The sequence below is a fragment of the Dermacentor silvarum genome, chromosome 5 (genome assembly GCF_013339745.2).
Source record: "Dermacentor silvarum isolate Dsil-2018 chromosome 5, BIME_Dsil_1.4, whole genome shotgun sequence".
Classification (NCBI taxonomy): domain Eukaryota; kingdom Metazoa; phylum Arthropoda; class Arachnida; order Ixodida; family Ixodidae; genus Dermacentor; species Dermacentor silvarum.
The window spans coordinates 175,506,615-175,534,087 of NC_051158.1; the positions used below are offsets into that span (position 1 = coordinate 175,506,615).

At 47.6% G+C, this 27,473-nt stretch overlaps 1 protein-coding gene across 1 annotated transcript in view; it reads right to left on the reverse strand.

Moving 5' to 3' along the window:
- LOC119453926 (uncharacterized) overlaps positions 1-27,473 on the reverse strand; it is a 70,518-nt gene that overhangs the window by 20,665 nt on the left and 22,380 nt on the right. Inside the window, exons 3-7 of the mRNA XM_037715962.2 lie at positions 26,499-26,534; positions 26,292-26,379; positions 24,667-24,827; positions 439-486; positions 309-344 (exon numbers count right to left, since the gene is read on the reverse strand). Coding sequence (XP_037571890.1) covers positions 309-344; positions 439-486; positions 24,667-24,827; positions 26,292-26,364 — 318 coding nt within the window. The 5' untranslated portion in view covers positions 26,365-26,379; positions 26,499-26,534. The remainder of the gene's footprint in view (positions 1-308; positions 345-438; positions 487-24,666; positions 24,828-26,291; positions 26,380-26,498; positions 26,535-27,473) is intronic.

Consider the following 27,473-nt stretch of genomic DNA (forward strand, 5'->3'; position numbering starts at 1 on the left):
GAAAAATAGCGTCACGGTGCTAGTTCTACCACTTGTAAATTTCAACTGTTGCCACTATTACCCACTAAATTAGGCCTCTCCTGAACTTGGACTTCAGGAAGGCAAAGGTGCAAAGGTGCGAGATAGAAAGGGGCAGTCTGCGGAATCGTGCAATATTGCGTACGTCAATTCCCATTGAGAAAAAAGAATCCAGTTTCGCAGAACGTGCAATCGCAGGACACTATATCTATGAGAAATTAGCAATGGGTGATATTAAACATTTAAATACACGAAATGGCTTCCACCAACGTAAGACAGCAGCAACTTACCGCAAGCAATTCAGTAAATCCCTTCAACAACGGCTCCTGCAGGAAAAGAGAAATATTTGCTGTTGTTATTGAGCAATTCTGGCTTCATAGAAATGCCGTGGTTTATGAAAAGCTGACTGACAAGTCTCACCGTCAGAACTTGGCCCCTGATGCACGTAAATGGCACTTGTCCGAAACACTGCAGGGGATGGGAATCAGACATCGCAGAACGAATTACATGTCGAGGTTGAGAAGCACCAACAAACACTAAAATATTGCTAACACACGACAAGGACACCAGAGCACGGTCACAAAAAGTCGTATATTGTCAGGTGAGTGGGTAGATATTTAAGATAAGTAAAGCAGATCGAATAATAAAGATGGATAAATAGGGAATGGAGAACCGTGACAACAGAGCATCTCAGAGCAAAATTCATAAACATTCACTTTTAAGCTTGAGGTAGCTATTTCAACGCTCTTGGGTCTTCATGCTGTACTATTTGCAGGGCTATATTTGCTCTTCTCCAAGCAAAGTATTTTAATGTGACATTTTTATGCATTCCTACCAAATTCTTATGAAATTATCCGTTATTCCATTTAATACAATGTTCGAAAACTTCCCAGAAGAGTGAAATGCGAGCTCGACAAGTACCACTTGTATGTAAGTAACTTAGAAATAAGCCCAAAAAAGTTACAGTGACGTATCACTTTGTGAATGCGGGTGACGTGCAAGCTTATGGGTGCTATAGCACACACGAAGCTATCGGTTCGCGGTGCGCCTCAATGGCTAGGCTGTCGATCCGCATCGCAGATCGCTTTCATGATAGGGCATGGGCGGCCACCCCATAAGCAGCAGCTGTAGAACAAGTAGGAAGCCGCCCCCCCCCCCTGGTGGGCAGACGGCGCACTTCCTCCCCGCTTTCCGCCCGTGCGCGCACAAGCTTGAGCCGCCATTGTGGGCTCACCGTCCCACGCTTTCACTCGCACATACAGCATGCGTCGCGATCACAAGACGAACCCCGTACGTCCATTACGCACAGCACCCGTCGCAACGGCCAGAGTTGCTTCCTCTAGGTGGCGCTGCTTTGCTGCGAACTCAGCGCGCCTAGGCGACCAGGAGTCAGGAAAAGACGCAGAAAGGATAAGAATAGAGAAGGTAAAATTTGCTACATTAACATGCAGGGTGGTCGTAAGCAGGAAAAATGGCTGGAAATTCAAACGCAACTGAATGATGAAGCGATTAGTGTGTACGCCTTGACCGAAACGCATCTACGAGATTTGGAGCAGCCGCCTGTTATTGACAACTTTGTATGGGAAGGGTGCAACAGAATGACCGGGTCAAGGAAAGGCGGAGGCGTAGGCGTACTAATTAGGCGAGGTCTGAAGTGGCGAAGGGTAAACGAGACATGTAAAGAGCATTTATGGATTAGTGGTACATGGCAAGGTAAAAAGACGTGGCTGGGAGTAGCTTACCTGTGGACAGGTAGTCATAGCAGGGAAAAAAATAAGGAATTGGTCGATTGCATTAGAAGCGATATTAATGAGTTCAGTAACTCGGGCCAGGTGATATTAGTGGGAGATATGAACGCGCACATGGACGATTTAGACGGATATACTGATTACAACGGCTCTCTAGTGCTGGATTTGTGTGATGAACAGAACCTTATAGTAGTTAACAGGGAGAATAAGTGTCATGGACAGGTAACGTGGCAATGCGGAAACAGGCAGTCATGTATCGACTACGCCTTAGTCTCAGAAATGGCCTACGAACAACTGGACCAAATGATAATAGACGAAAATGGAAAAAATAGCCTGGGAAGCGATCATAGACGTTTAGCATTAAAGTTTGGGAGAGATACCAGCGCAGAACATGAACCAATAGCCTCAGAGTTTTTAAAAATGAATGACGAGCAAATAACAGAGATCGCAAACAACATAGAGAAGAAAATTGAGGCTTTTCCTACAGCAGTCTGGGAATATAAGGAACTGGTGGAGGTTATGCAGCATGAAATAAGGCGGACACGGCAATACAATTGTTGGATTGGAAAGAGGAAACCACGTAAGTGGTGGAACAAGGAAATTAAACAAGCTATAGAAGAGCGTAAAGAGGCATCTAGGGTTCATCGAGAAGCCAAAAAGTTGGGATTACAAGAAGAAGAGGTGCTCCTTAGATGGAATACGTACCGAGAAAAGAAAAGGGTTGCGAGTGAGCTCGTGCAAGAGAAAATTAAATGCGCAAGTGAACGTTGGGTGCATAACATTCACAAAAGAGACAAAGGCGCCCCAAAAAGATTCTGGAACCATATAAAAGCACTCGGAGCTCCAACTAGAAACTCGCAAACGGCTATAAGGGATGAAGACGGTAACATCTATGAAGGCGATGATGCGCTGCGGTACATCACAGACGTTATCAGGCATAACTTCGGTACGAGAAAAAGCGTAGTTCAGACAACAGATCCAGCAACAACAGAGAGGCCTGAGAGATCAAAATTCAGCATAGAAAGCTTTTATTGGAAAAAGGCAGCAGAAAATGTCCCTAACAACACGGCAGCAGGACCCGATGAAATCCCAATACAGCTAATCAAAAACCTCGGTCCAAAAAGCAAGGCACTGCTGACTAATGCCATAGAGCAAGTGATTAGAACAAAGAATATTCCCGTTGGATGGCTTGAAAGCAAGATGAATCTTATCTACAAAGGCAAAGGAGATAAGGATAAGACGAGCTCGTACAGGCCAGTTACAGTAACGTCGGTGATATATAGAATGGCAATGCAAGCCATAAAATTAGAACTGTCGAAGTGGGTGGAGGAAAACGGTGTATTGGGGGAACTACAGAATGGGTTCAGGCCAGGCAGACGCTTAGAAGACAATATGTTTGTACTAACTCAGTGCATAGAGATTTCAGTAGCTCAGAAAAGACCTTTATGGATAGCATTTCTAGATATTAAAGGAGCTTATGACAACGTAGACAGGGAATTGTTGTGGGATATTCTTCAATACGAAGGCATAGATGACGATTTCGTGGAGCTGCTGAGGGAGATATATCGAGACAACCAAGTACAAGTGGCATGGGAAAGCTGAAAAGGAAATGAAATGGTGGGAATTCACCAAGGATTGAAGCAAGGATGCCCTCTGTCACCATTGTTGTTCACGCTTTACGTCAAGGGCATAGAAAGACGACTGGAAAACAGCGAATTAGGTTTTGATTTATCCTACATGCGTAATGGACAAATGGTGCAACAGAAGATCCCTGGACTGATGTACGCAGACGACATTGTGCTACTAGCGGACAATAAAAAAGATTTACAGATACTTGCGAATATCTGTGGGAACGCAGCGACAAATCTAGGCCTTAAGTTTAGCACAGAGAAATCAGGGATTATGATCTTTAATGAGCACACGAGTAACTTCGTGGTGTCAATTCAACAGCAAGTAATACCCATAGTGAAGCAATATAAGTACCTCGGCGTACACATAAACGAAGGAAAGAATTACTCAATCAACCACCAAGATAATCTGAAAATAAAGGGGAAGCGGAATGCAGCATTAATGAAACACAGAGCACTGTGGGGCCACAACAAGTATGAGGTGGTGCGTGGAATCTGGAAAGGAGTTATGGTGCCAGCGCTAACATTCGCAAATGCCATTATATGCTTAAAATCGGATATATTGGCGGGTTTGGAAGTTAACCAAAGATCAGTAGGCCGGTTGGCTTTGGGAGCACACGGTAATACGACAAATGAGGCAGTGCATGGAGACATGGGTTGGGCCTCTTTTGAAGTCAGAGAAGCACAAAGCAAAATTAGTTTTGAAGAAAGGCTCAGGAACATGGATGAAAATAAATGGGCAGCTAAAGTGCACAAGTATCTCTACATGAAAAGCGTGGACACAGAATGGAGGAAGAGGTCAAGGAAGTTGGCAACCAAGTACAGGATAATAGAAACTGTAAATAGACAACCAGGGGTCATCAGAAAGAAAGTGAGAGAAATAGAGACCGTGAATTGGATGCAAAGAATGGAAACGAAAAGGACAATGGAGATTTACAAGAATGAGAAGAAAGAAATTAGAAGGGAAACTCTGTACGATAACACAAAGGGCAGTGCCTTGCTATTTGAGGCTCGAGCCGGTTGCCTAAGGACGAAAACATATCGGAACAAATATTCGGAATTAGATGAGACATGTGTATGCTGCAGTAAAGATCCAGAGACCACTCAGCACATCCTAATGGAATGCGACGGGATCCACCCAGCGAGAACCGTAGGTAACGTGCAACTCCCAGAAGCGCTTGGGTTTAAAGTGGAAGGAAACATAAACAGATCAGCCGTAGAGATCAGCAAGAGACGATTAGAGTACTGGTGGAAAAAAAGTAGGGAAAAGATGGATGCGACCTGATCTCTTAAAATCATAGGCAGCGGTACAAGGTAAATTTTTGAAAAAGAAAAATAAGGATAGGTATACAAAAATGCAAGATAAAGAACATGTATAGTATACCTGATTAAATCAAGCAGGCTAGGTGACTATTTGTCGCCGCCCCGTTTCAAAGGGGATGCCAATAAATCATCATCATCATCATCATCATCTCTAAAGCACTTGAATGTCTAAAAGTAGCGCCAACCACATCCATCTTTCTCCGTTCCACGGTACTCCTGGGCGTGGACAGCGCGACTTCAACAGTGGCGCTACGTATGCCGACCCTGCCGTAGCAGACGACGGCTCACACGCTACCCGAGGAAATCCGCAAAAAACTCCCATCGCGCAAAGAGCACTTCCATTTCACTGGGCCGTAAATGGCGACACGTGCACGCTGGAGAGAAAACAATGTACAAAAGCGCAACGCGTGCGACCACGTGACACGGATTGGCCAATGAGGGACCGGAGGAGGCTGGGGCGACAGGAGACGGCGAAATGGAAACAACTGGGTGAGCGCGGTGGCGGCAAGATCTAAGAATTGCCCTACTTTGGGAAGATTGAGGGGTTTTAGCGAGCTCAGCGCGCTCCTTCGTACTTTCCTCGGCGCGCGATTCTCTTCACCTCCAGGCGCCTTCCTTCGCGGCTTCCCACTAAACATCACCGACTTAACTTGTGGGCCACATACGCTTGCACGTAAAAGCACACAATTGTCCTGTTTAGGGTGTCCCAATTACAGGATCTGTGCAATAGCGGTGTTGTGGTGTTAACGCGATAGCGTTTAGGGCCCGTGTCGCAAAAAATACGGCGTCGGCAACCAGCGTGTGATCGCGGGTGGCGGAGAAAATCATGCAATCACATCGACCGCGCAGGCTCTCCACGTGGTGCAAGGTTTTGCTTAACAAAAATTGAATTTCTCACAGTGAAATCCGCCAGAAAAATTGTAAAGTACGACTTTACCATTCGGCGTCGGATTCACCGTCGGATTGTAATTTGAATGTACGAGAAAACTTAATTCTGCTACAAGGAAACTCAAACACAAACCCCTTTTCCAGCATTTCTACTAGACCTGCGCGCGTAGCAAGTAATTAATAAATTTAATTAATAGCAAGTAATAATAAAATAATAAAAAAGGTGCTACGGTCTTCACATTTTCATATAAGACCACTTACATTGGCCCTAGAAAACTGTTATTCCAGCAATGCATTTCAGTTGAAAGGGGAAGCCGACCTTAAGGAGATCGGTATAAGCTTGGTATTTGTAAGCTGGCTTTCCCACATTCAGTGTTGCAGTGAATGAAGCCTACTTGCCGTATGCGAACGAAGCGATGCGAACGGGTCCCGATAATGCTGTCGCGTTATCGGGACTCTTATAGGCGAAGCTTAAGCGTCCTCCAATTTTGCTTTAACCTTTTGGACTTCAACTTTTATTGAGCATGAAGGAGAACTGTTTCTCGGAAACGAAAGTGGGTCGATCGGATCCTGTGTAGCACCTGTGCTGTCTGAATAATAGATAGTGCAGGCAATCGCGCGATCATAAACGCGCTTGACGAAGCCGACGAGAAAGCCTGTTTCAAATATGTAGATGGCTATTTTATTTGCGCTCATAAGACACCCGGCATCACAGTCACTCCTGAAAGTGTCGCAAAATTATTTGAAACCTAAATCAACTTATTAACATCCAGAAGGAGAGACATTCCAGTTTTTCATTAATTTTGAGATTTAAATGCAGAAGCACCACACGTGCTGATCATACAGGGTACGAGGTGAGAAAGGGTTGCTATGCTTTAATTCGGGGCACTCTTACATAATCAAAAGAAGAATCGCTCTTACGTGCATTGAGAGAGCCATTAAGAAAACATGCTACCACAAAAATGCAGATAGTTTGCCAGCCTAGATCGATAGACTTCGGAAAAGTGACTACCCGAAAGGAATGATCACGCAGATTAGTGAAGAACTGCTGGCATTGAAGTAAAAGAAAATGAAGAGAAAAAAAACGTAAGTGCATAAAACTAACAAGTCAATCATTCTACCGTACGGGCACTAACTTTCGCAGAAGCTAAGAAAAATTGCGGCTTAAGATGCAATTTGGCAAGATTGTGCGTTCAGGCGTAATTGCAGCTTCAGCGTTGAATGTGATTTGCACAGCTCAATAAAAGCTCAATCAAGTCCAAGATAAGTCAAAGAAAAAAAGCCACCAGATCACACGCCCTGTGGGAATTGATGTTATGCAAAGCAGTGTGCGGGGAGCCTACCAAATTAACGAAACGACCATGAGAGCACCAAGACGTAGGCGGCTTCTCCTGACCTACATGACACGCATGTCATGACATTCACGTGATGTGTCATCAGGAGTCCCTTTAGGAATGCCTAGGAGAACTTAAGACGCAATCCTGAGCCATGCTCATGACTATGACTTCAACCATTGACCTTTACCCTTTTCCTTCACTTAGTGCCACATCCGAACCCATTCCATTGGTTTTTGAGTGTTAATCTTTTTTCGCTGACTCATTGTCATTTTGCTGAGCCATGGTCACGGCTATGGCTTCTACCACCATCCTTCAGTGTTTCCTTCACTTAGTACCCACGTCAGAACCAATTTCAGTGGTTTCTGAGTGTTAATCTTTTTTAGCTGAGTCACTGTCACTTTTGCAGAGTCATGCTTCTGACTGACTTCTACTGTTATCCTTTACTGTTTCGTTCGCTTAGTACCCACGTCAGAACCTATTTCAATGGTTCTTGAGTGCCAATTTTTTGCTGAGCCATTGCCATTTTTGCTGAGTCATGCTCATGACTATGACTTCTACCATTATCCTTCAGTGTTTCCTTCACTTAGTACCCACGTGAGAACCCATTTGAGTGATTTTTTAGTGTAATCATTTTTTGCTGAGTCATTGTCATTTTTGCTGAGTCATGCCTATGACTATGACTTCTACCAACATTTAGTGTTTCCTTCACTTAGTACCCGCGTCAGAATGCGTTTGAGTGGTTTCTGAGTGTTAATATCTTTTCGCTGAGTCATTGTCATTTTTGCTGATTCATGCTCATGACTATGACTTCTAACGTAATCTTTTAGTGTTGCCTTCACTTAGTACTCACTTCTGAACCCATTTCTGTTGTTTTTGAGTGTTAATGTTTTTTCACTGGGAAATTATCATTTTAAGCGGCTCTTTTACGACCTACATGGCAGGCATGTCATGATATTCATGTCATGGCCTATCATTTACGTTTTTTTATTATATGGTATTTAGGAGATGTTGACGCTATTAATTGGCGCCGGTTACTGCTTTTCACATAGAGATATGAAAGAAAAAAATATCCTACACGCTTTAAAATTAAATGTCGACTCCAAATCACAATAACACAAAGTTCAGTCACAAAGGGGCATTAAGGTAAATACAAAATCCAGTCACATAAGTACAGTAAAGCCACACTAAAACTGAAAGTCAACTCAGAAAAATGGCACATAAAGTTCAGTCACATAGTTACACTAAAGTAAACATAAAGTCCGGTCACGTAACTGTATTAAAATCACCGCACATAAGATAGCATGGATTCGATTCAAATGAAGGGACATGAACCTTGGTGTTGAATAGACCAAATTCAGATAAAAAGTCATTAGGTTATCACAGATAAACACTCTTTTCAATAGCTTCCGAGAATATTGCTCGCTTCTAGAAATCTTTGGTGGGCCATTAACGCTCGTCTTTGCAACGAATATGTTAGCCAAGGACCTAAGATCTACCTGAGGCTAAAGGGCCTGCGGTCTAATGTCCCTAAATCACGTGCTAAACGTTGTCTGCCTGTCTCGTGTCACGAACATTCTAACAGAAAATGCTGCACATCCTCATCCGCGTGGCCACAAGTACATTCCGGGCTATCAGCTCTTGAAATTTTTTGTAGAAAATGTTTTGTGTGCGCGGTACCGAGCCGCAGACGGTGAATGAGTGTTTAAAAGACTCTGGTTGTATCCAATGTGGACGGGATTTTGAATTGAAGCGCAGGGTGAATGTGAAATAAATCTAAAGATTTCGAGTTCTGATCAAACCATGTCACTTTTCAACCACGGACTGAGATCTGTCTTAGTATGTTCGCAATTATCCTTGCGTTAGAGAGAGGCCGTATATGGCGTTGTTAATATGTGCTTGTATAGTAGCCTTGTCTGCTGCAACATTCCCAGGGATATTGCAGTGGCCAGGTATCCATTGGAACATTATTTTGTGAGTTGTTTCACTTGCCTTTCTGAGTTCCTTTAGTGTCTCATAAACTAACGCCATGGTTTGGGAATTGCTGATGTCACCACGAGGTGACGACAAAGCTGCTTTGTGAGTCACAAAGGACGACCCATTGGTTCCTTTTTTGCGTTGAATTTATGTGTCGCAACAAAGACAATATCGCAAAAAGCTATGCTGTAGTTGATGAAGTCGTGTGAGACAGTTTAAACGTCTGTATTCGGTTTCATTCTAGAATGACAAAGTCAGCTGTAGAAAAATTTGTTTGACAAGAACCGTCTGTATACGCTTGAATATATCCAGGGTACCAAAAGTATATCTGGTATAGCGCTAGTTTGTTTGGCTGCTAGCATAAACATGTCTCGTTTGCGAATAATTCCGTCAACCTAAAGTTCAATTTTTAGGGGGACAAGTCGCCACAGAGGGTAGGAAATATCTGAGATCCAAAATTCGTTTTGTGGTAGTAGATTTTTTTGCACCTTAATCACAGTATTGATCTTCGCACTGTCTCTCTCAGTAAGTGTAATTGCTAGTGGGTGTCTTTTGTGCTGCACAGAGATGCGCAAGTAGTGTCGACCGGTTTCAACCGTCCTCATAATAGGGAAGGGAGGATGACGTGCCTCTGCAGGTTGCTCGAGGAACACCTAAGTATACTCTAAGGCTCCTAGCTATTAATCGTTGAAGGTGCTCTCCAGATGAACGGGAGATTCCATGCAGAACAGGAGAAGAATAAGCTATTTTTTGCTTTATAAGTGCAATATGTACTTTTAGTAGTGATAAAACCGACCCTCCCCAGGGAAGGTCGGTTTATGTTTATGTTTGTCATACACTGTTGTCATACTATGCCAATTTTGGTACCTACCAAGTTAACGATACGACCATGAGAGCACCAAGACGTAGGCAGCTGTTTCATGACCTACATGACACACGTCATGATATTCATGTCATGAACTATCATTTATCTTCGTCATACACCCTTATCATAGTATGCCAATTTTGGTAAATACCAAGTTACCGATACGACCATGAGACCACCAAGACGTAGGCGGCTAGATAGATAGATAGATACTGTCAAAGTGGCAAATGTTCGCCAAGAAATGCTTCGCATTTAATATCACAACGAGCACGTGAAGCGCGGAAACAGGTTCGTGAGTGTTCCAAACGTGTTGTATATATATTCCCACTTTCATGTGGCAAAACGTACATCGGACAAACGGGGCACTGCCTCTATGACAAAAATTAAAGAAGATATACAAACGTAACAGCTGGTTGTGTCTAGCAACCTCGATGCGAAATGCGAAATGTGTTCCTGCGCACCACATTTAGAAATAAGTGCGGCTGTCGCCAGCTCAGCTGAACAACAATACCGCTGGAAAATTTTTGAAGCTCTAAGGATAGGTAAAAATGCTGACACATGCGTAAGCGCCTATTTTATTGCTCTCACGGCACGGACATAGAGCTGGCAAAAAAGGTCACCTAAACAACAAAAAAAATTGCAGTTTCGCCCGAAAGGCGAAGCACCGATTGCGATTAGAGATTAGCAGAGAGCCATAGGTGAAGCAACGATTGTGACAGCAGATTAGGAGAGAGTCATAGGAACAGTACTTTTATCGGTCGTATCGACTTGTATTTATAACTAAATAACAAGCATAGTGTCAGTGCTCACAGCAAACATGAATAAATCACAGTCGATGACCGCGGACACTCGCTTTGAAAACGCTGGCGTGAAGAAACGCGGCCGCAGAGCGGGCGAAGCGACCTTCGCGCTGAGTCTATCGCTTCAATGCAAACTGAGCACCGAAAACACAGCACGCACAAAGCTACGAGCCGCCGACGCACGTAGGCTGCCCCCAACGGAGATCGCTCTCGACGCCGAGATCGCGCGCAGCCGTTGCAGCCAGAGTAGAATGCCAGCCCCCCGCTCCCCACCTCTCCTCACCCCGATGCCTCGCAATGCTGGGTGCCTCGCGCGCGGCGACAGACGGCGCACTTCCTGCCTGCTTTTTTGCCCGCTGGACACAAGCATATTTGCATTTCTCCCCCGTTTATTACGGCCCCCACGGCCACGATTTAATACCGGGACCTCGTGCTTCGCAGCACAACACCATATCCACTTAGCCACCACGGCGGGTAATGTGTTCTTATACTTCCAAGCTTTCCATATCTTTTTGTAGTGTTCTTAGCCTAGTCACACATGTTCAATTTACTGCAGCCCATAGACCAGATATTTTAAATGCCAAGTATTTGTTGGCAAACATTTGTCACTTTGACAGTATCTATCTATCTATCATCTATCTATCTAGCGGGACGACGACGAAGTGTGTATTTCATAGAACGCTTGTACCCTTGTCTCGTTCTGTTTCTCTGCAAAATCGGGGAGCTGCCGCTCCCTTGTTGCGGTAATGGATGAAGAAGCCGTCGAGGACCTTCCTGGCGCCCAACCATCACGTCGGGTCGCGTCCAGGAAACGTGGAAACGCGTCAAGTGACACGGACAGCGAGGCAACCGAGTTGTACTCGTACTCGGACAGCGTCGACTCGTCGGACGACGATTTCACGCTTGTCATGAGCCGAACTACAAAACGAAGACTGCTACGGAGGTCATCATCGGCAAGTGTCTCCACCGTGAAAACAACACCACAGCGCTGGCCGTACACGATGCTCTTCATGCCCGTGGACCCTGTGTCCAATCTGCGACTCCTAAACAGGCAAGTCCTTTCTGCGTTTCTTGAGGGAATCGCACCAAATGAGATCAAAGACGTGAGAATAAACGCACGGAAGAATGTACTCGCAGTAGACGTTCTACACCGTAGTGCGCTGCAAAGCCTGCGGCACGTAACGGAGATCGACAAAGTGAAAGTGCGATCCATGATTCCTACAGGCTGCAATAGCACTGTCGGCGTCATTTATGATGTCGATATTTCTATACCAACGGACGACTTGCCTATATTAATAAAGCCAACTACAGAAGGCACTCTTATCACGCACATCGCAAGACTTGGCAACACACGTTGCCTGAAGCTTGAGTTTGAGGGAGACAGCCTTCCCTCACACGTCAAAGTTGGCCACGTCCGCCATCCAGTCCGGCCCTACGTACCGAAGCCCCTGCAATGCTACAAATGCTGCAAGAAGGGACACGTAAAAGGTGTCTGTAGGAACAATCTCGTGTGCCCACGGTGCGCTGAATCTCATTCGGAAGAAGCCTGCCGCGCAACTGTGTTAAAGTGCCCTAACTGCCATGGTAACCATGAGGCCTCATCCAAGGATTGCCCGCGGGTGAGGAACGAGCGAGCAGTACTCAAACGTATGGTACGGGACCATTCTACACACAGAGAGGCTGCCGCTACTCTGAGGCGGCGACGACGACATCGCCACCGAAGAACATCACGAAGAGTTGCATCTACCGATAGAGATACACCATCTTCCAGCAAAGCGGCTACCATACCAACGCCGACTTCCACAAAGACGGACACTACGACAACGAAGAAAGGGGCAACACTCGCTCCTCCTGAAGAGTGGCCTACACTTCCACGAGCACAACCTGCCTCGAAGTCACATCAAATCGCGCCGCCCTCGATGACCTCACAAACCGCTGATGCGACGACAACTGAGGATCGCCAAGTCATAGCGATGTTGAAGTCACTTATGGACGCCATGCGCATTCTACTGAGCAGCATGAAAACGCCGTCGGCGCAGAGCGCACTGCAGGTGCTGGACACCTTGAGTCCGGTACTTGCGGCTCTAGGGTAAAACCACAGCCCGAGAGATGGCGTCGTTTCAAGAGGAGGTCAAGAATGCATCTGTCTTTCAGTGGAACGCAAGAGGCCTTAAGTCACGCATGGCTTACTTTAGACAGTTTGTCTTTACGCACCAATTCCCCATTATCGTGATATGCGAGCCAAACTTGTCAGCTCCCATCAGACTGTCCGGGTATGAGTGCTTTATGTCCTCTACCCACGGAGAGTGCAGCAAGATTGTTGTGTTTATACGCCGTGACTTGACTTATGTGCATCACCCAGTGCCTCCTGACGAAGTGAATCAATATGTTTGCTTGACAGTGAAGAAGAAAAAGCTCACGTTTACAATTCTTGGTGCCTACTTATCTCCAACAAGTCGCCTGGATTGTGAGCGCTTACAGGGAATTTTGACATCGACTCCACAGCCGTGGGTGATCATTGGCGACTTTAATGCCCACCATTACCTATGGGGAAGCTCCAAAGTGAACTCTAGAGGCAGAACATTGGTGTCCTTTGCCTCTGAACGCAAACTTTGCCTGTCAAATGATGGAAGCCCCACTTATCTGCGTGGATCAGTGTATAGTAGCTGCTTGGACCTTACCTTCGTTTCACGTTCGTTTTCGAGAAGAGTGCACTGGTTTTCGGATTTAGAAACGCGAGGTAGCGACCACATCCCAACTTATTTGAAGATCGAAGGTCTGACTAGCTCCAGGTCCCCCAGAGCCGTCCAGTGCACCGATTGGCCTAAATACAAAATAATCATGGAAGACTGCTGTCGTGACGGTACCTCCTGCAACCTAGAGGGCGCGATAAAGGATGCCATAGAAACAACCACGCATTCGTCTTTGAAGAGTTCTGCCCGCACCAATTTCGACATCGAACTCGAGAAACTTTGAGCAATTCGCCGTCGTGCGGAACGAAGATATTGTCACGTAGTAGTGACGATGAAGCAAACAGTCGTAAAACTGGGAATGACGAAACTGATTCTTTATTGGGCGAACCTGTGCCCACAAAAGCAAGTTACACTTGAAGCACAACGATAGCGGCGAACACAGTCGGCGATCGTCGAAATCTGATCAGCGGCGAAATGCGTAGGCTTTTATACCTGAGTCATCGAAGGTTCCAGATTAATCCCTGATGCCCGCGTGTCTTCCAGAAAGTTCTAGACAATTCGCGTCGCTCATACAATCAGATTACATGGGCGTCGGTGACCACAGACGACGGATAGAAGCATTGATAACGTCCGAGAAGCTTCCAATGCAGGCGCGTCCTGCGCCGAGCGATAACGTTTAACATTTGTCAGCCAATGTTGAAAGCGGCCACAGGTGAAAGATAAAGATGTGTACGTGTCAATACCCTCCCCTTAAAAAGCATCGTCCCGATGCTACAAACAAACACGAAAGCGAAAACAAAACCATGCGTAATAAACAAAATAACAAAAAACAATAACAAAGTAACAAAGTACCTAAGTTTGTCAGCGGGCGTAGAAAGGCTTAAGACGCACCACGTGGATGACTTCAGGTCGTGCCCGTCGCCGCTGTGATTGCGAAATGCCGTCTGGCACGACCTCATAGTCCAGTGCGCCAATACGTCGGGTGATCTTATATGGTCCGAAATAGCGACGTAACAGCTTCTCGCTAAGTCCTCGTCGGCGTATCGGAGTCCAGACCCAAACACGGTCACCGGGCTGGTACTCGACGTAGCGTCGTCGAAGGTTGTAGTGTCGGCTATCGGTCCTCTGCTGGTTCTTGATGCGCAGTCGGGCGAGCTGTCGACCTTCTTCGGCACGCTGCAAATAGGTGGCAACGTCGAGATTTTCTTCGTCGGTGACGTCCGGTAGCATGGCGTCAAGCGTCGTTGCCGGGTACCTTCCGTAGACCAGGTTGAACGGCGCCATGTGCGTCGTTTCTTGCACGGCCGTGTTGTATGCGAAGGTCACGTACGGAAGGATGGCATCCCACGTCTTGTGTTCGACGTCGACGTACATTGCCAGCATGTCGGCGATGGTCTTATTTAGGCGCTCGGTGAGGCCATTCGTCTGCGGGTGGTAGGCGGTGGTCCGGCGATGGCTTGTGTGGCTGTATCGCAGGATGGCTTGAGTTAGTTCTGCCGTAAAGGCAGTACCTCTGTCGGTGATGAGGACTTCTGGGGCACCGTGACGCAGGAGGATGTTCTCAACGAAGAATCGGGCTACCTCGGCAGCACTGCCTTTGGGCAAGGCTTTTGTTTCGGCGTAGCGGGTGAGGTAGTCCGTAGCTACGACGATCCATTTATTCCCGGACGTCGACGTCGGAAAAGGCCCCAGTAAGTCCATCCCAATCTGCTGGAACGGTCGGCGAGGTGGCTCGATCGGCTGTAGAAGTCCGGCTGGCCTTGTCGGCGGTGTTTTGCGTCGCTGACAGTCTCGGCATGTCCTTACGTAATGGGCGACGTCGGCAGAGAGGCGAGGCCAGTAGTATTTTTCTTGTATCCTCGCGAGCGTGCGGGAAAAACCGAGGTGTCCAGCCGTTGGGTCGTCATGGAGAGCTTGCAGAACCTCTGGACGCAATGCTGAGGGTACCACGAGGAGGTAGTTGGCTCGGAGAGGCGAGAAGTTCTTCTTTAGGAGAATGTCGTTTTGCAAGAAAAACGACGCCAATCCTCGCCTGAACACCTTCGGCACAGTGACGGTCTTGCCTTCCAGGTAATCTACAAGGTTCCTTAGTTCCGGGTCGGCTCGCTGTTGTTCGGCGAATTCGTCGGTACTGATGGGTCCCAAGAAAGTGTCGTCATCCTGGTCATCCTGTGGCGGCGGTTCGACGGGGGCGCGAGACAAGCAGTCGGCGTCAGAGTGCTTTCGCCCGGACTTGTAAACGACGGTGATGTCGAATGCTTGAAGTCTCAGACTCCATCGTGCGAGGCGACCTGAAGGATCCTTCAAGTTAGCTAGCCAACACAAGGCGTGGTGGTCGCTCACAACTTTGAAGGGCCTGCCATAGAGGTAGGGGCGAAACTTTGATGTAGCCCAGATGATGGCGAGGCACTCCTTTTCTGTTGTGGAATAATTTGATTCCGCCTTCGATAGCGACCGGCTAGCGTAACTTACAACCCTTTCTAGTCCGTCAGTCCTCTGCACAAGCACGGCGCCGAGTCCTACGCTGCTTGCGTCGGTGTGGACTTCGGTATCGGCGTTTTCGTCGAAATGCGCAAGGATGGGCGGCGATTGTAGGCGTCGCTGCAGTTCTTCAAATGCTTCGATTTGCGGCGTCTCCCACTTGAACTCGACGTCGGCCTTCGTGAGGTACGTCAGTGGCTCGGCGATCCGTGAAAAATCCTTGACGAAGCGCCTGTAATAGGCGCACAGGCCAAGAAATCTACGCACTGCCTTCTTGTCGGCGGGCGGAGGAAAGTCAGTGATGGCCGCCGTTTTCTGTGGGTCAGGGCACACTCCAGACTTGTTGATGACATGGCCCAAAAACAAGAGCTCCTCGTATGCGAAGCGGCACTTTTCTGGCTTCAACGTGAGTCCGGAGGTCTTGATAGCTTGAAGAACTGTTTCAAGGCGCCGCAGGTGTTCTTCGAAGCTTGAGGCAAACACAACGACGTCGTCCAAATACACGAGGCAAGTCTGCCACTTCAAGCCTGCCAGTACTGTATCCATGACGCGTTGGAAAGTCGCAGGTGCCGAGCAAAGACCAAACGGCATGACCTTGAACTCGAACAGTCCGTCTGGTGTTATAAAGGTAGTCTTCTCCCGGTCCCTCTCGTCGACTTCGATTTGCCAGTAGCTGGTTTTGAGGTCCATTGATGAAAAATACTTTGCGTTGTAGAGTCGATCCAAGGCGTCGTCAATCCGTGGGAGGGGGTATACGTCCTTCTTTGTGATCTTGTTGAGCCGACGATAATCGACGCAGAAACGTAGGGTTCCATCCTTCTTCTTCACTAACACCACGGGGGACGCCCACGGACTCTTGGACGGCTGGATGATGTCGTCGCGTAGCATTTCGTCGACTTGTCGCCTTATGGCCTCGCGTTCGCGCGCCGAAACTCGGTACGGGCTCTAGACGGGGTGGGCGGACTTATTCGTCGGTTATAATGCGGTGCTTGGCGACAGGGGTTTGTCGAACTTTTGACGACGACGAGAAGCAGTCCTTGTATTGCAGGAGCAGAGCTTTTAGCTGTTCTTTCTTATGATTGGGAAGGTTCTGATTGACGCCGAAAGTTGGTTCAGGTACTATAGTCGTCGTTGCAGGTGCACTGGAATCCGTGAAGGCGAAAGCACTGCTGGCTTGTACTATTTCGTCTATGTAGGCGACCGTGGTGCCTTTGTTAATGTGCTTGTATTCGGGGCTGAAGTTCGTGAGCATCACCCTTGCTTTCCCTGCACGTAGCTCAGCTATGCCTCTAGCGACGCAAATTTCACGGTCGAGCAGTAAGTGATGATCGCCCTCGATGACGCCCTCCATGTCTGCAGGCACTTCGGTACCGACGGAAATCATTACGCTGGAGCGAGGCGGAACGGTGACTTGTTCTTCTAGCACATTCAAGGCATGGTAACTGATGTCTGTATCCTGGTGGTATCGCGTTGTGCGTTGAAAGCGTTACTGACTTGGACCTTAAGTCGATGACTGCACCGTGTTGGTTTAGAAAGTCCATGCCTAGGATGACATCCCTGGAGCAGTGCTGCAGGATTACGAAGCTCGCCGGGTAAGTGCGGTTGTTCACAGTGACTCATGCTGTGCAGATTCCAACCGGCGTTATTAGGTGGCCTCCCGCTGTACGGATATCGGGTCCTTGCCAGGCAGTCTTCACTTTCTTCAACTTGGCGGCGAACGGGCCACTGAAGACGGAATAGTCGGCTCCAGTGTCGACGAGAGCAGTGACGTGATGACCATCGATTAGCACGTCTAAGTCGGTAGACCGTCGACTGGCGTTGCGGTTAAGTCGTGGCGTCGGATCACGGCTGCGTCGGCTTGCTCCGCTGCTGCTACGTCGCGTCGGTAGGTCTTCTTTCGGCGGCGAAGTGTTGTCGTTAGGGCTCTTGCCAGGCGGTGTGCTGATACCTCGTCGTGGTGATTCGCGAATCTTCTTCGTCGGCGGCGGAGGATCTTCGGTATTGCGTCGTGCAGCAACCGCACCTCCATCGGTTGCTGCCTTTAGTTTCCCGGGTAAGGACTGGGAGATCTGCCCCGAGTGGGACCGGTGTACTGACGGCGATGTGGCGAGATGTAGCGGCCTGGTGACGGCGAGCGTGAGGGTCGTCGTGGTTGCCACTGAGCTATGGCGAGGTAGTCGGCGATGTCACGTGGTCGCTCGCCAAGCTGTGGACGTGGCGCGTTGACGGCGAACCCTCGTAGGCCCATCTCGCGGTATGGGCATTGGCGGTAGACATGGCCGGCTTCCCCGCAGTGATAGCAGAGCGGGCGGTGGTCGGGGGCGCGCCAAATGTCCGTTTTTCTCGGGTAGCTGCGCTGGGCGACGGGCGGGCGTGCTGGCTGCGGCGGCGGCGCTGGGCGACGGAATTGCGGCGTTACGGGACCCTGGCGCGAGCGCGGAGGGGGGCCTTGACGACGGGCGACGGCGGCGTATGTCATCGCTTCCGGCTGGGGTTGCGGCGATTCGGGAAGTCCTAGCGATTGCTGGATTTCCTCCCGCACGATATCGGCGATGGAAGCAACTTGAGGCTGCGACGACGGTAGTAACTTCCGCAGCTCTTCGCGTACTATCGCCCTGATGGTGTCTCGTAGGTCGTCGGAAAGTCCTTGGACTTCGGCGTAGTGTGGCGTCGAACGGCGATTGTATTGCCGGTTGCGCATGTCCAGTGCTTTCTCGATCGTCGTAGCCTCCGAGAGAAAGTCTTGGACTGTTGTTGGTGGATTCCGTACCAGTCCGGCGAATAGCTCCTGCTTAACTCCCCGCATGAGCAAGCGAACTTTCTTGTCTTCGGGCATAGCTGGATCGGCGTGCCGGAACAATCGAGTCATTTCTTCAGTGTACATACCGATACTCTCATTCGGGAGCTGTACACGGTTTTCCAGCAAGGCTGCAGCTCTTTCTTTACGGACGACGCTCGTGAAGGTGTCCAGGAAGGCGGCTCGGAAGAGGTCCCAGGTTGTTAGTGAACGTTCCCTATTCTCGAACCAGGTTCTGGCGCCATCTTCAAGAGAGAAGTAAACATGGCGCAGCTTTTCGTCGCAGTCCCACTTGTTGAACGTAGCGACCCGGTCGTATGCCTCCAGCCAGCTTTCGGCGTCTTCACATGGCGAACCGCGGAAAGTCGGCGGCTCCCTGGATTGTTGCATCACGACCGCAGATGTTGGCACAGGGGCTGTCATGGTAGCTGCTGCCGAGGTCATGACTTTTGTCCTCTTGGTCTTCTCAGGTAGGGGTTCGTACTCCGGTGGCAGGTTCAGTAGCCTGCGACTAGCTCGCTGGTCGGGGTAGGCGTCGACGTCTTCTAGACGGTGTGGGCTTGGCTCACGGCTGGACGGGGGGGTCCGGTACAAGGACATAAAAGCACCTCCACCAGATGTCACGTAGTAGTGACGATGAAGCAAACAGTCGTAAAACTGGGAATGACGAAACTGATTCTTTATTGGGCGAACCTGTGCCCACAAAAGCAAGTTACACTTGAAGCACAACGATAGCGGCGAACACAGTCGGCGATCGTCGAAATCTGATCAGCGGCGAAATGCGTAGGCTTTTATACCTGAGTCATCGAAGGTTCCAGATTAATCCCTGATGCCCGCGTGTCTTCCAGAAAGTTCTAGACAATTCGCGTCGCTCATACAATCAGATTACATGGGCGTCGGTGACCACAGACGACGGATAGAAGCATTGATAACGTCCGAGAAGCTTCCAATGCAGGCGCGTCCTGCGCCGAGCGATAACGTTTAACATTTGTCAGCCAATGTTGAAAGCGGCCACCGGTGAAAGATAAAGATGTGTACGTGTCAATATAGACGCACGAAGTCCATTCATGACTTGAGATTGGCTAGACGAACACAAAAGAAAATACAGCGTCACATGAACAAGCTGGCTTCACGACAATGGGTATCCTTTTGCGAGTCCCTGGATCCGCGAAATCCTTTATCGCTTATATGGAGGACTGTTCGTGGCCTTCGCACAACCTTTGGTCAACGCCACCTGTTTAAATCTCTGGCACTACACCTACAATGTAGGGAGATTGATGTCGCTGAATCTTTCTGCAGAAAGATTGCTGGCGAGGCAAATTCCGATGGAACGGGAACGGGGACGCTCGACCACCCACTGTTCTCACGCGATCCCCGCATGGAGTGCCCGTTTTCTATGGAAGAACTAGAAGCTGCGCTGGCTTTGTGCAGGCGTTCTTCAGCGCCAGGACCTGACGGCATTACGTACCGTGCCCTGTGTAACCTAGGAGACCAAGCTCGGAAGGCACTCTTGCTCCTATACAACGACTCCTGGCAGACGCGTACGGTTCCGCAGGAATGGAAGTCAAGTCGCCTCATTCCACTTCTCAAAGCTGGCAAGTCGCCTTTGGACATTTTCTCATACCGTCCTATCGCACTTGCAAGTTTCGTTGGAACAACAATGGAAAGAATGATTTTAACACGTCTGGAATGGTACTTAGAGTACTATGAAATCTACCCAGACGCTATGACCGGATTCAGGCGTGGCCGTTCGTCTACAGACAACGTTGTTGACTTGGTAACATTTGCGCAACACCAGAAGGCCTGTAAACGACTATCTGCTGCTCTGTTTCTAGACGTTAAAGGGGCTTACGATAATGTCACCCATGAAGCCATCCTCGGTGCGTTAGAAGCAGTAGGACTTGGTGGTAAGATACATATGTGGGTGCGCAGCTACTTACAGAGAAGATCATTCTACGTGCACACTGAAAATGGCCCGACATCCGAGCATTACGGTAGCCGAGGAGTGCCTCAAGGCGGAGTGCTTAGCCCGACGCTTTTCAATCTAACCCTCATTGGATTAGTTGACAACCTGCCAAGCACCGTACAACTTTCCATCTATGCGGACGACATCTGCATTTGGGCATCAGGTGTAACACGACTTCAGCTTCGCGCTCGGCTTCAGAAGGCAGCCACAATGACATCTTGCTACCTTCGTCAACAAGGACTTGAAATTTCATGTGGAAAGTGCGCAATGGTGGCATTCACCAGGAAGCCAATGTCTGCTTACGGAATATCAATTAACAGACAACCTATACCATACAGCAGAAGTAACAGGTTCCTGGGAGTCGTAATTGACAGAGACCTGTCTTGGACTCCGCACGTGAATTACGTGAAAAAGCGGCTGTCTGCTATCTGTCACCTGTTCAGGTTCCTTGCAGGAAAAAGTTGGGGAGTATCCATACACGGTATGTTACAGCTGTACATGGTGCTGTTCGTTGGATTCCTTCGGTACAGCCTGCCTGCAATATCCAACACCTGCAAGACTAACCTCCGCATGATTCAAAGCATTCAAGCCCAAGCCCTTAAGATATGTCTTGGCCTACCACGCAGTGCGTCAACGGCTGAAACCATTGCCATTGCCCAGGATTACCCAATCACGACGCACATTGCCGTTGAGACAATGCGTACGCATCTCAGACACTATGCTAGGACCCCTTCCCACCACCTGGCGAGCCTCACTGCTGAAAGGACCTGCTCGACATTTAGCGCTACTGTCAGTGCACATCGTGCATCGTTTACTTCAGGGTACGCACCTGCGGCCAAGCCAGTGCTTCCTCCGTGGTGTTTGAGCCGTCCACAAGTACATATAACGATTCCAGGACTACAGAAGAAATCAGATGTATCGACCCCTGCTCTAAAACAACTGAGCTACTCCTCTTGCATGAAAAGTACAGCAACCACGTGCACATCTATACCGATGGATCGACTACGTCGTCCAGTTCTGGTGGTGCGGTGGTTATACCAACGCGAGGAATAACACTGCGGTTCAAGACATCGCATGTCACGACCTCAACGGCAGCAGAACTAACGGCTCTGCGTCGTGCACTAGAATTCATTGACTCTGAAAGACCTACAAAATGGGCTGTGTTTTCAGACTCAAAACCAGCATTACAGTGCGTGCAGTCAGTTCTCCGACGCGGCTGTCATGAACAGTTGACATACGAAACAGTGAAACTTCACCATCACGTCCAACAAAAAGGCCACGAGGTTGTATTTCAATGGGTACCTGGTCATTGTGGAATCAGTGGCAATGATTCCGCAGACAACGCTGCTCGCACATCACACCAAGAAGAGCTCCGCGTTCCAATTCCACTTTCGAGGACAGACGCCGCAAGGCAGCTTCGACACCTGGCACGCAGTCTCTCACTGACCGAGTGGAACTCGCCAAACTTACGATTAACACGACTGCATCAATTCAACCCGTCACTGCAACTCCGACCTCCATTCAGACTTCCTCGACGTGAAGCTTCGCTTCTCTGTCACCTTTGGTTAGGAGTTGCCTTTACAAAGGCATACTCTACATTAATTGGAGTGACGGACAGTGCAGCATGCGAGGTCTGCGGCACCGACGAAACTATTGACCACCTGCTGTGCCACTGTCCACGATATGCTCAAGAAAGACAAGATCTTGCTAACGCGCTAAAAAAACTGGACGATCGGACGCTTTCCGTGCAGGTGCTGATGGAACACCGCCCCCATCGCTCGTCGGCCCATAAAGCGGTGAAGGCACTTTTCTGCTTCTTGAGGACGACGGGCTTGTGTCAACGTCTGTGACTATTAGTGCACTAACACACGCGTCAGCGAACTAACCGCTCATTTCTCTTCTTTCCTTCCCTCCTCTCTCTCCCTGTCATCTTTGTGTTCCCTCTTCCCATTCCCCCGGTGTAGGGTAGCCAACCGGACGTTATCCTGGTTAACCTCCCTGCCTTCTGCCTTTCTCTTATTTCTTCCTTCCTATCTATCTAGCCGCCTACGTCTTGGTGCTTTCGTGGTCGTATCGTTAACTTGGTATTTACCAAAATTTACATAGTACGACAAGAGTGTATGACGAACATAAATGATACGTTATTACATGAATATCATGAAATGTGTGTCATGTAGGTCATGAAAAAGCTGCCTAAGTCTTGGTGCTCTCATGGTCATTTCGTTAACTTGGTAGGTGCCGAAATTGACATAGTATGACAACAGTGTATGGCGGACATAAATCATAGGTCATGACATGATTTTCATAACATGCTTGTCATGTAGGTTATGAAACAGGCGCCCAAAATGACTATGACCCAGTAAAGAAAACCATTAACACTCAAGAACCACTGAAATGGGTTCGGACGTGGGTACTAAGCGAAGCAAACACTAAAGGATGATGGTAGAGTGATAGTCATGAGCATGACTCAGCAGAAATGACAATGACTCAGCGAAAAAAGAATAACACTCAGAAACCAGAGAAATCCGTTCTCACGGGGTTAATAAGTGAAGAACACCAAATGATGTTGGTAGATGTCATAGTCATGAGCACGGCTCAGCAAAAATGACAATGGCTCATGAAAAAACATGAACACTCAAAAAACACTGAAATGGGTTTGGACGTGGGTACTAAATGAAGAAAACACTAAAGGATGATGGTAGAAGTCATAGTCATGAGCATGACTCGGCAAAAATGACAGACCCAGGGAAAAAATGAACAGTCAAAAAACACTGAAGTTGGTTCGCACGTGGGTACTAAGTGATGGAAACACTAAAGGATGGTGGTAGAAGCCATAGTCATGAACATGACTCAGCAAAAATGACTGACTTAGCGAAAGAATATTAACACTCAAAAGTCAATGTAATAAGTTCGGATGTGGTACTAAGTGAAGGAAAAGGCTAAAGATAGATAGTCGAAGTCATACTCATGAGCATGATTAAGGCTTTCGCCTTGAGGTCTCTTGTCTAGCTGCAGCACTTTGCCATGTCTTTGTTCCTTCTTAGTTTGCTGTCGCTGTTGGCGCTTCATCTTTTGAAAGGGGCTCCTCTGGGCTCATAACGTTAATGTCATGACATGCGTGTCATGTAGGTGATGAAACAGCCACCTAAGTCTTTATGCTCTCATGGTCGTTTCGTTAACTTGGTAGGCTCCCCGCAAACTGCATCGCATAACATCGATTCCTACATGCTGTGGGATCTGCCGGCTTTTTCCTTTACATATTTGCGCATCCCTTTGAGCTTTTATGGAGCTGTGAAAAGCTCCTTCATCGCTCAAGCCACAATTAGGGCAAATTTTCGCTTAAGAGGAAGTTCTTGAGAGATCGCTTTAAGAGGAAGCCCAACGTTTCACCGACAATAAACCAGTTTGTTCTTATGCACCGAGATCGCGCAAAGTTTTGTGGTTTTCCGTGCCTGAACCACGATATGATTATGACGCATGTTGTAGTGGGGGACTCCGTAACATTTTTAACTACCTGGGGTTGTTAATGTACTACACCTATTGCACGGTAATTGGGTGTATTTGGATTTCGCCCCCATCGATATGCGGCCACCGTGGTCAAATTTTACGGGTTTATCAGCGCAAAACCAAAGCTGCTACGCCACCACGGCGGGTAGTTTTGGGCATCTCGTCCTGTCTGGTGGGTCTATTTGTGTTACTTGGTGGGGATTACATTCACCCAAGGCTGTTCAAAGTGAATCGATTTGTGGGCACTAAGTTACTCATGTGCTAAAGATGGAACCTCGCATCTGTGCATGCGAGAATGGCAAATTTGTAAATTTACCCATTCATCAAGACGTTGGTTTGCCTTTCGTGATAAAAAAAGTTGTAAATGATGACTCATTGTGCCATCTTTCTTGTCATCATAAAATTTTGTACTGGTATTTTTGTACTCGGGAACTTATGCCAACTCAACCCACAACTTACATTGCTGTCACTATGTATATTTTTAATCATTCAGATTTCTGTAATTGGGTACGCAAGCAAGGACCCGTATAGCTTAGGCGTAAGTGGGAAAAAAAGCGAAGTCAGAAATTCTCGCCTGGTAGGTTGCTATTGCGTTCTGGCAAAAATAAAGTAGGGAAAGAAGCAAGGTAGAAACGAGACACCTGTGTTAGGTTGAGAGTAGCGGGCACTGTTAGCTTGATCTTGTCTTCACACAGAGCCTGAGTATCTAGCTCCAGCAAATTGCAGTCGAGGTCAATTCCAATGACGCCAGTGACAGAGGAAAGGGTCTCGCAAATGCCTCCGAGAATCTCGGGAATAGGATCTGCGAAATAGAAGAGAATGGTTTTGTGATTCTGACATGTGTTTCTGGCAGACTGAAAGTATATTAGCGTAAGGTGTATTTTTCAACATATTTGATAACAATTTTAGCACTTGATCGAATCTTTGCTACTCAGTTTCGCATATTTGTATCGCTCACTCACAAATCTTCTGCTTAGGGGTAACAGGCCAATACCTGTGCATGTGCGCTCGTGTTGTTTCCAAATTTTCTCATTAAAGAATATGAACACATAGAGCACAGGTAAGATTACCTCTTTTCGCGTATAATGGTCATATAACTGGATCGCGGCTTTAGCCAGAGCCGTTCATATCGGGTCGGCATGTTAATTAAATAAATTATAAATTTTTAGAAGCCAAACCCATGATATGATAATGAGGCACGCTTTAACCATTCGCACTATTCGCAGTTCATTCGCAGTTAATTAACTAATTAGGACTAATTATGTAGTTAGTCTGAATGCAAAAACCATCTGAGTATCTGCAGGCAATGCCAAACAACATTACCTTGGTTCTATCCAGCTATATGGTATTTTCATACTTTTAAATATTGGTGCATGATATTGGGACACCCTGTATACCGAAGAGTCAATCGCCAAGACACTGCCTTGCCGAAGAATCCCGACGAATAGCGCGTCTTCGCATAGTGGCATCGCAAAACCGCTCAAAGCAGCGGTACGACAGCACTAATCAATCAGTTTCTTTTGAAAAAAGTCACAGGCCTGCGCGGCACACGCAGCACAGTCACAGCATAAGCTGGAGGAGCGGCACAAGAGTAGCTTCAATTTCGGCACCACGCACACCAGGGTCTTCGCGACAAAGTGTCTTCGCCTCGATTTTGACGAGAACGATCTGAACTGTCCGCCCGGCGTCGGCGTTGACGGCGAGCTGCGGCTTGTAATGCTCTCTGCACAGCAGTCTGCGGAGCCCGATGGTGACTGGTTGTAGCCGCGCACATAGCTCTACGATTCGCTTCTTCAGCAGCGGTTCGTACCTTGCGAGGAGACGCCATAACGTGTACCGGAGAGGTACCCAGAATACGTGGCACACATCTAACATCGGGATAGCGTGGATTGCGCGCCTCGTCTGAATCGCATTTCGTCGTCTGCGCCTGCACACGCTGCGTTTGCAGGCACCTTAACTAGATGGCGCCACCATACTGGCGGAGGCTTGGGTCGTCCAACGGCGGCGGCGGTGACCATCGCGAACCGGAACGGCTATTGGAATGAGCCCATAACAGCTTACGCTGTCAAGTTTGACGAGAAACATCAAAACTGCGGCTTGCTGTGGCGCATTGACGTCGTGTGCTGTCATTGAGAACAGAAGAACCGGAGGCCAGCTGAGGCAAGCAACGGACGCGCCATCACCTCATCAAATATGGCGGCTCAAACGAGAACATAGCGAAGAGATTCTACATTTTTACTGCTCATACTAGAGGCGATGTGCTTACCTGTTTCCTGCAAGAGTTCCTTGAGAAATTCTATGAAGAGGTATATTTGCGTTGGGAGGTCAAAGTTCAGCATTCCATTCACGAAGCACTGAAAAAATAGGCATTAACCAACGAAGACAAGAAATCGGGGTTATAGGAAGATCAAGACAATCAACATTGAGTTCAAAAACTAGTAAATAGTTTACACAGGCTTAAATCGGAGCTCACCTCTAAAATTCGCTGAACCAACCCAGTGATTCCAACCTTGAAGTACAGCAATAATGAAGGTTAACTGATAGATCACCGCCACCAAGCACAATGACAGGGATACAAAGCAAGTACTTGCTTAGGCATCAATACAATAATATTTGAATTTGCTGACACACTATCTGCTGACACGCAGTCTAAGACAAGCTATTGAAAAACGAAAGTGTCATAAATATGTTCGTGCTTTCTCCTGAGAGAGAAATATAGTACTCGCTTGAAACTTCCAGACTATATCACGCAAACGCGTTCCAACCAATTAAGTACATTCTATGCGGTTCATTGGCGTTTTCCGTATTTTATTTTAAACGAGAATTTCATAAATTATCGCACTCTATCATTTTTTCGTGTAGACGGATTTTTTATTAGAAACTGTAGTGAAGTAGGCAGAAACTGGATGATACAGGCTTTATACAAGTAGCGATTCCTTGCTTAAACGTCTTTGGTGTTTCAACAAATATGAAGGATCACCTACAGCCTTGTCCAGATTCTTTATTGATAATTGAACTTGCAAATTAACTCTAAGCTACAGTTCTCAATGCGTAAATAATGGTAGCTTTTGTGAGTCCTTGTAGAACACAGCAACATGCTTCTTTTATGCCAAAATTTTTGCAAACTGCCTCCTCCTTACTGTTGATTTACTAGTTGCTTTAAACAAGTTTGCTTTCTACATTTAATGCAGTACCTAACCTGAAGCTTTTCATAGAGCAAAGCTGAGGCAATATTTAAGGTGTCCCACACGCTTCAATCGTTAGTAGTTTACAATGAGGCAAAAGGAAACGAAAAGGGACTGACATCGAAGCATTAAATCTTAACGTAGAATTTCAACACGAATGTCCTTAAGCGATGCAGCCAGTGTTGAGGTCACAAAATGTATTATTATTTTGTATTCAGTAGACTCGCTGTCTGGTGCAATGGCCAGCAGGACCAAATGCACGT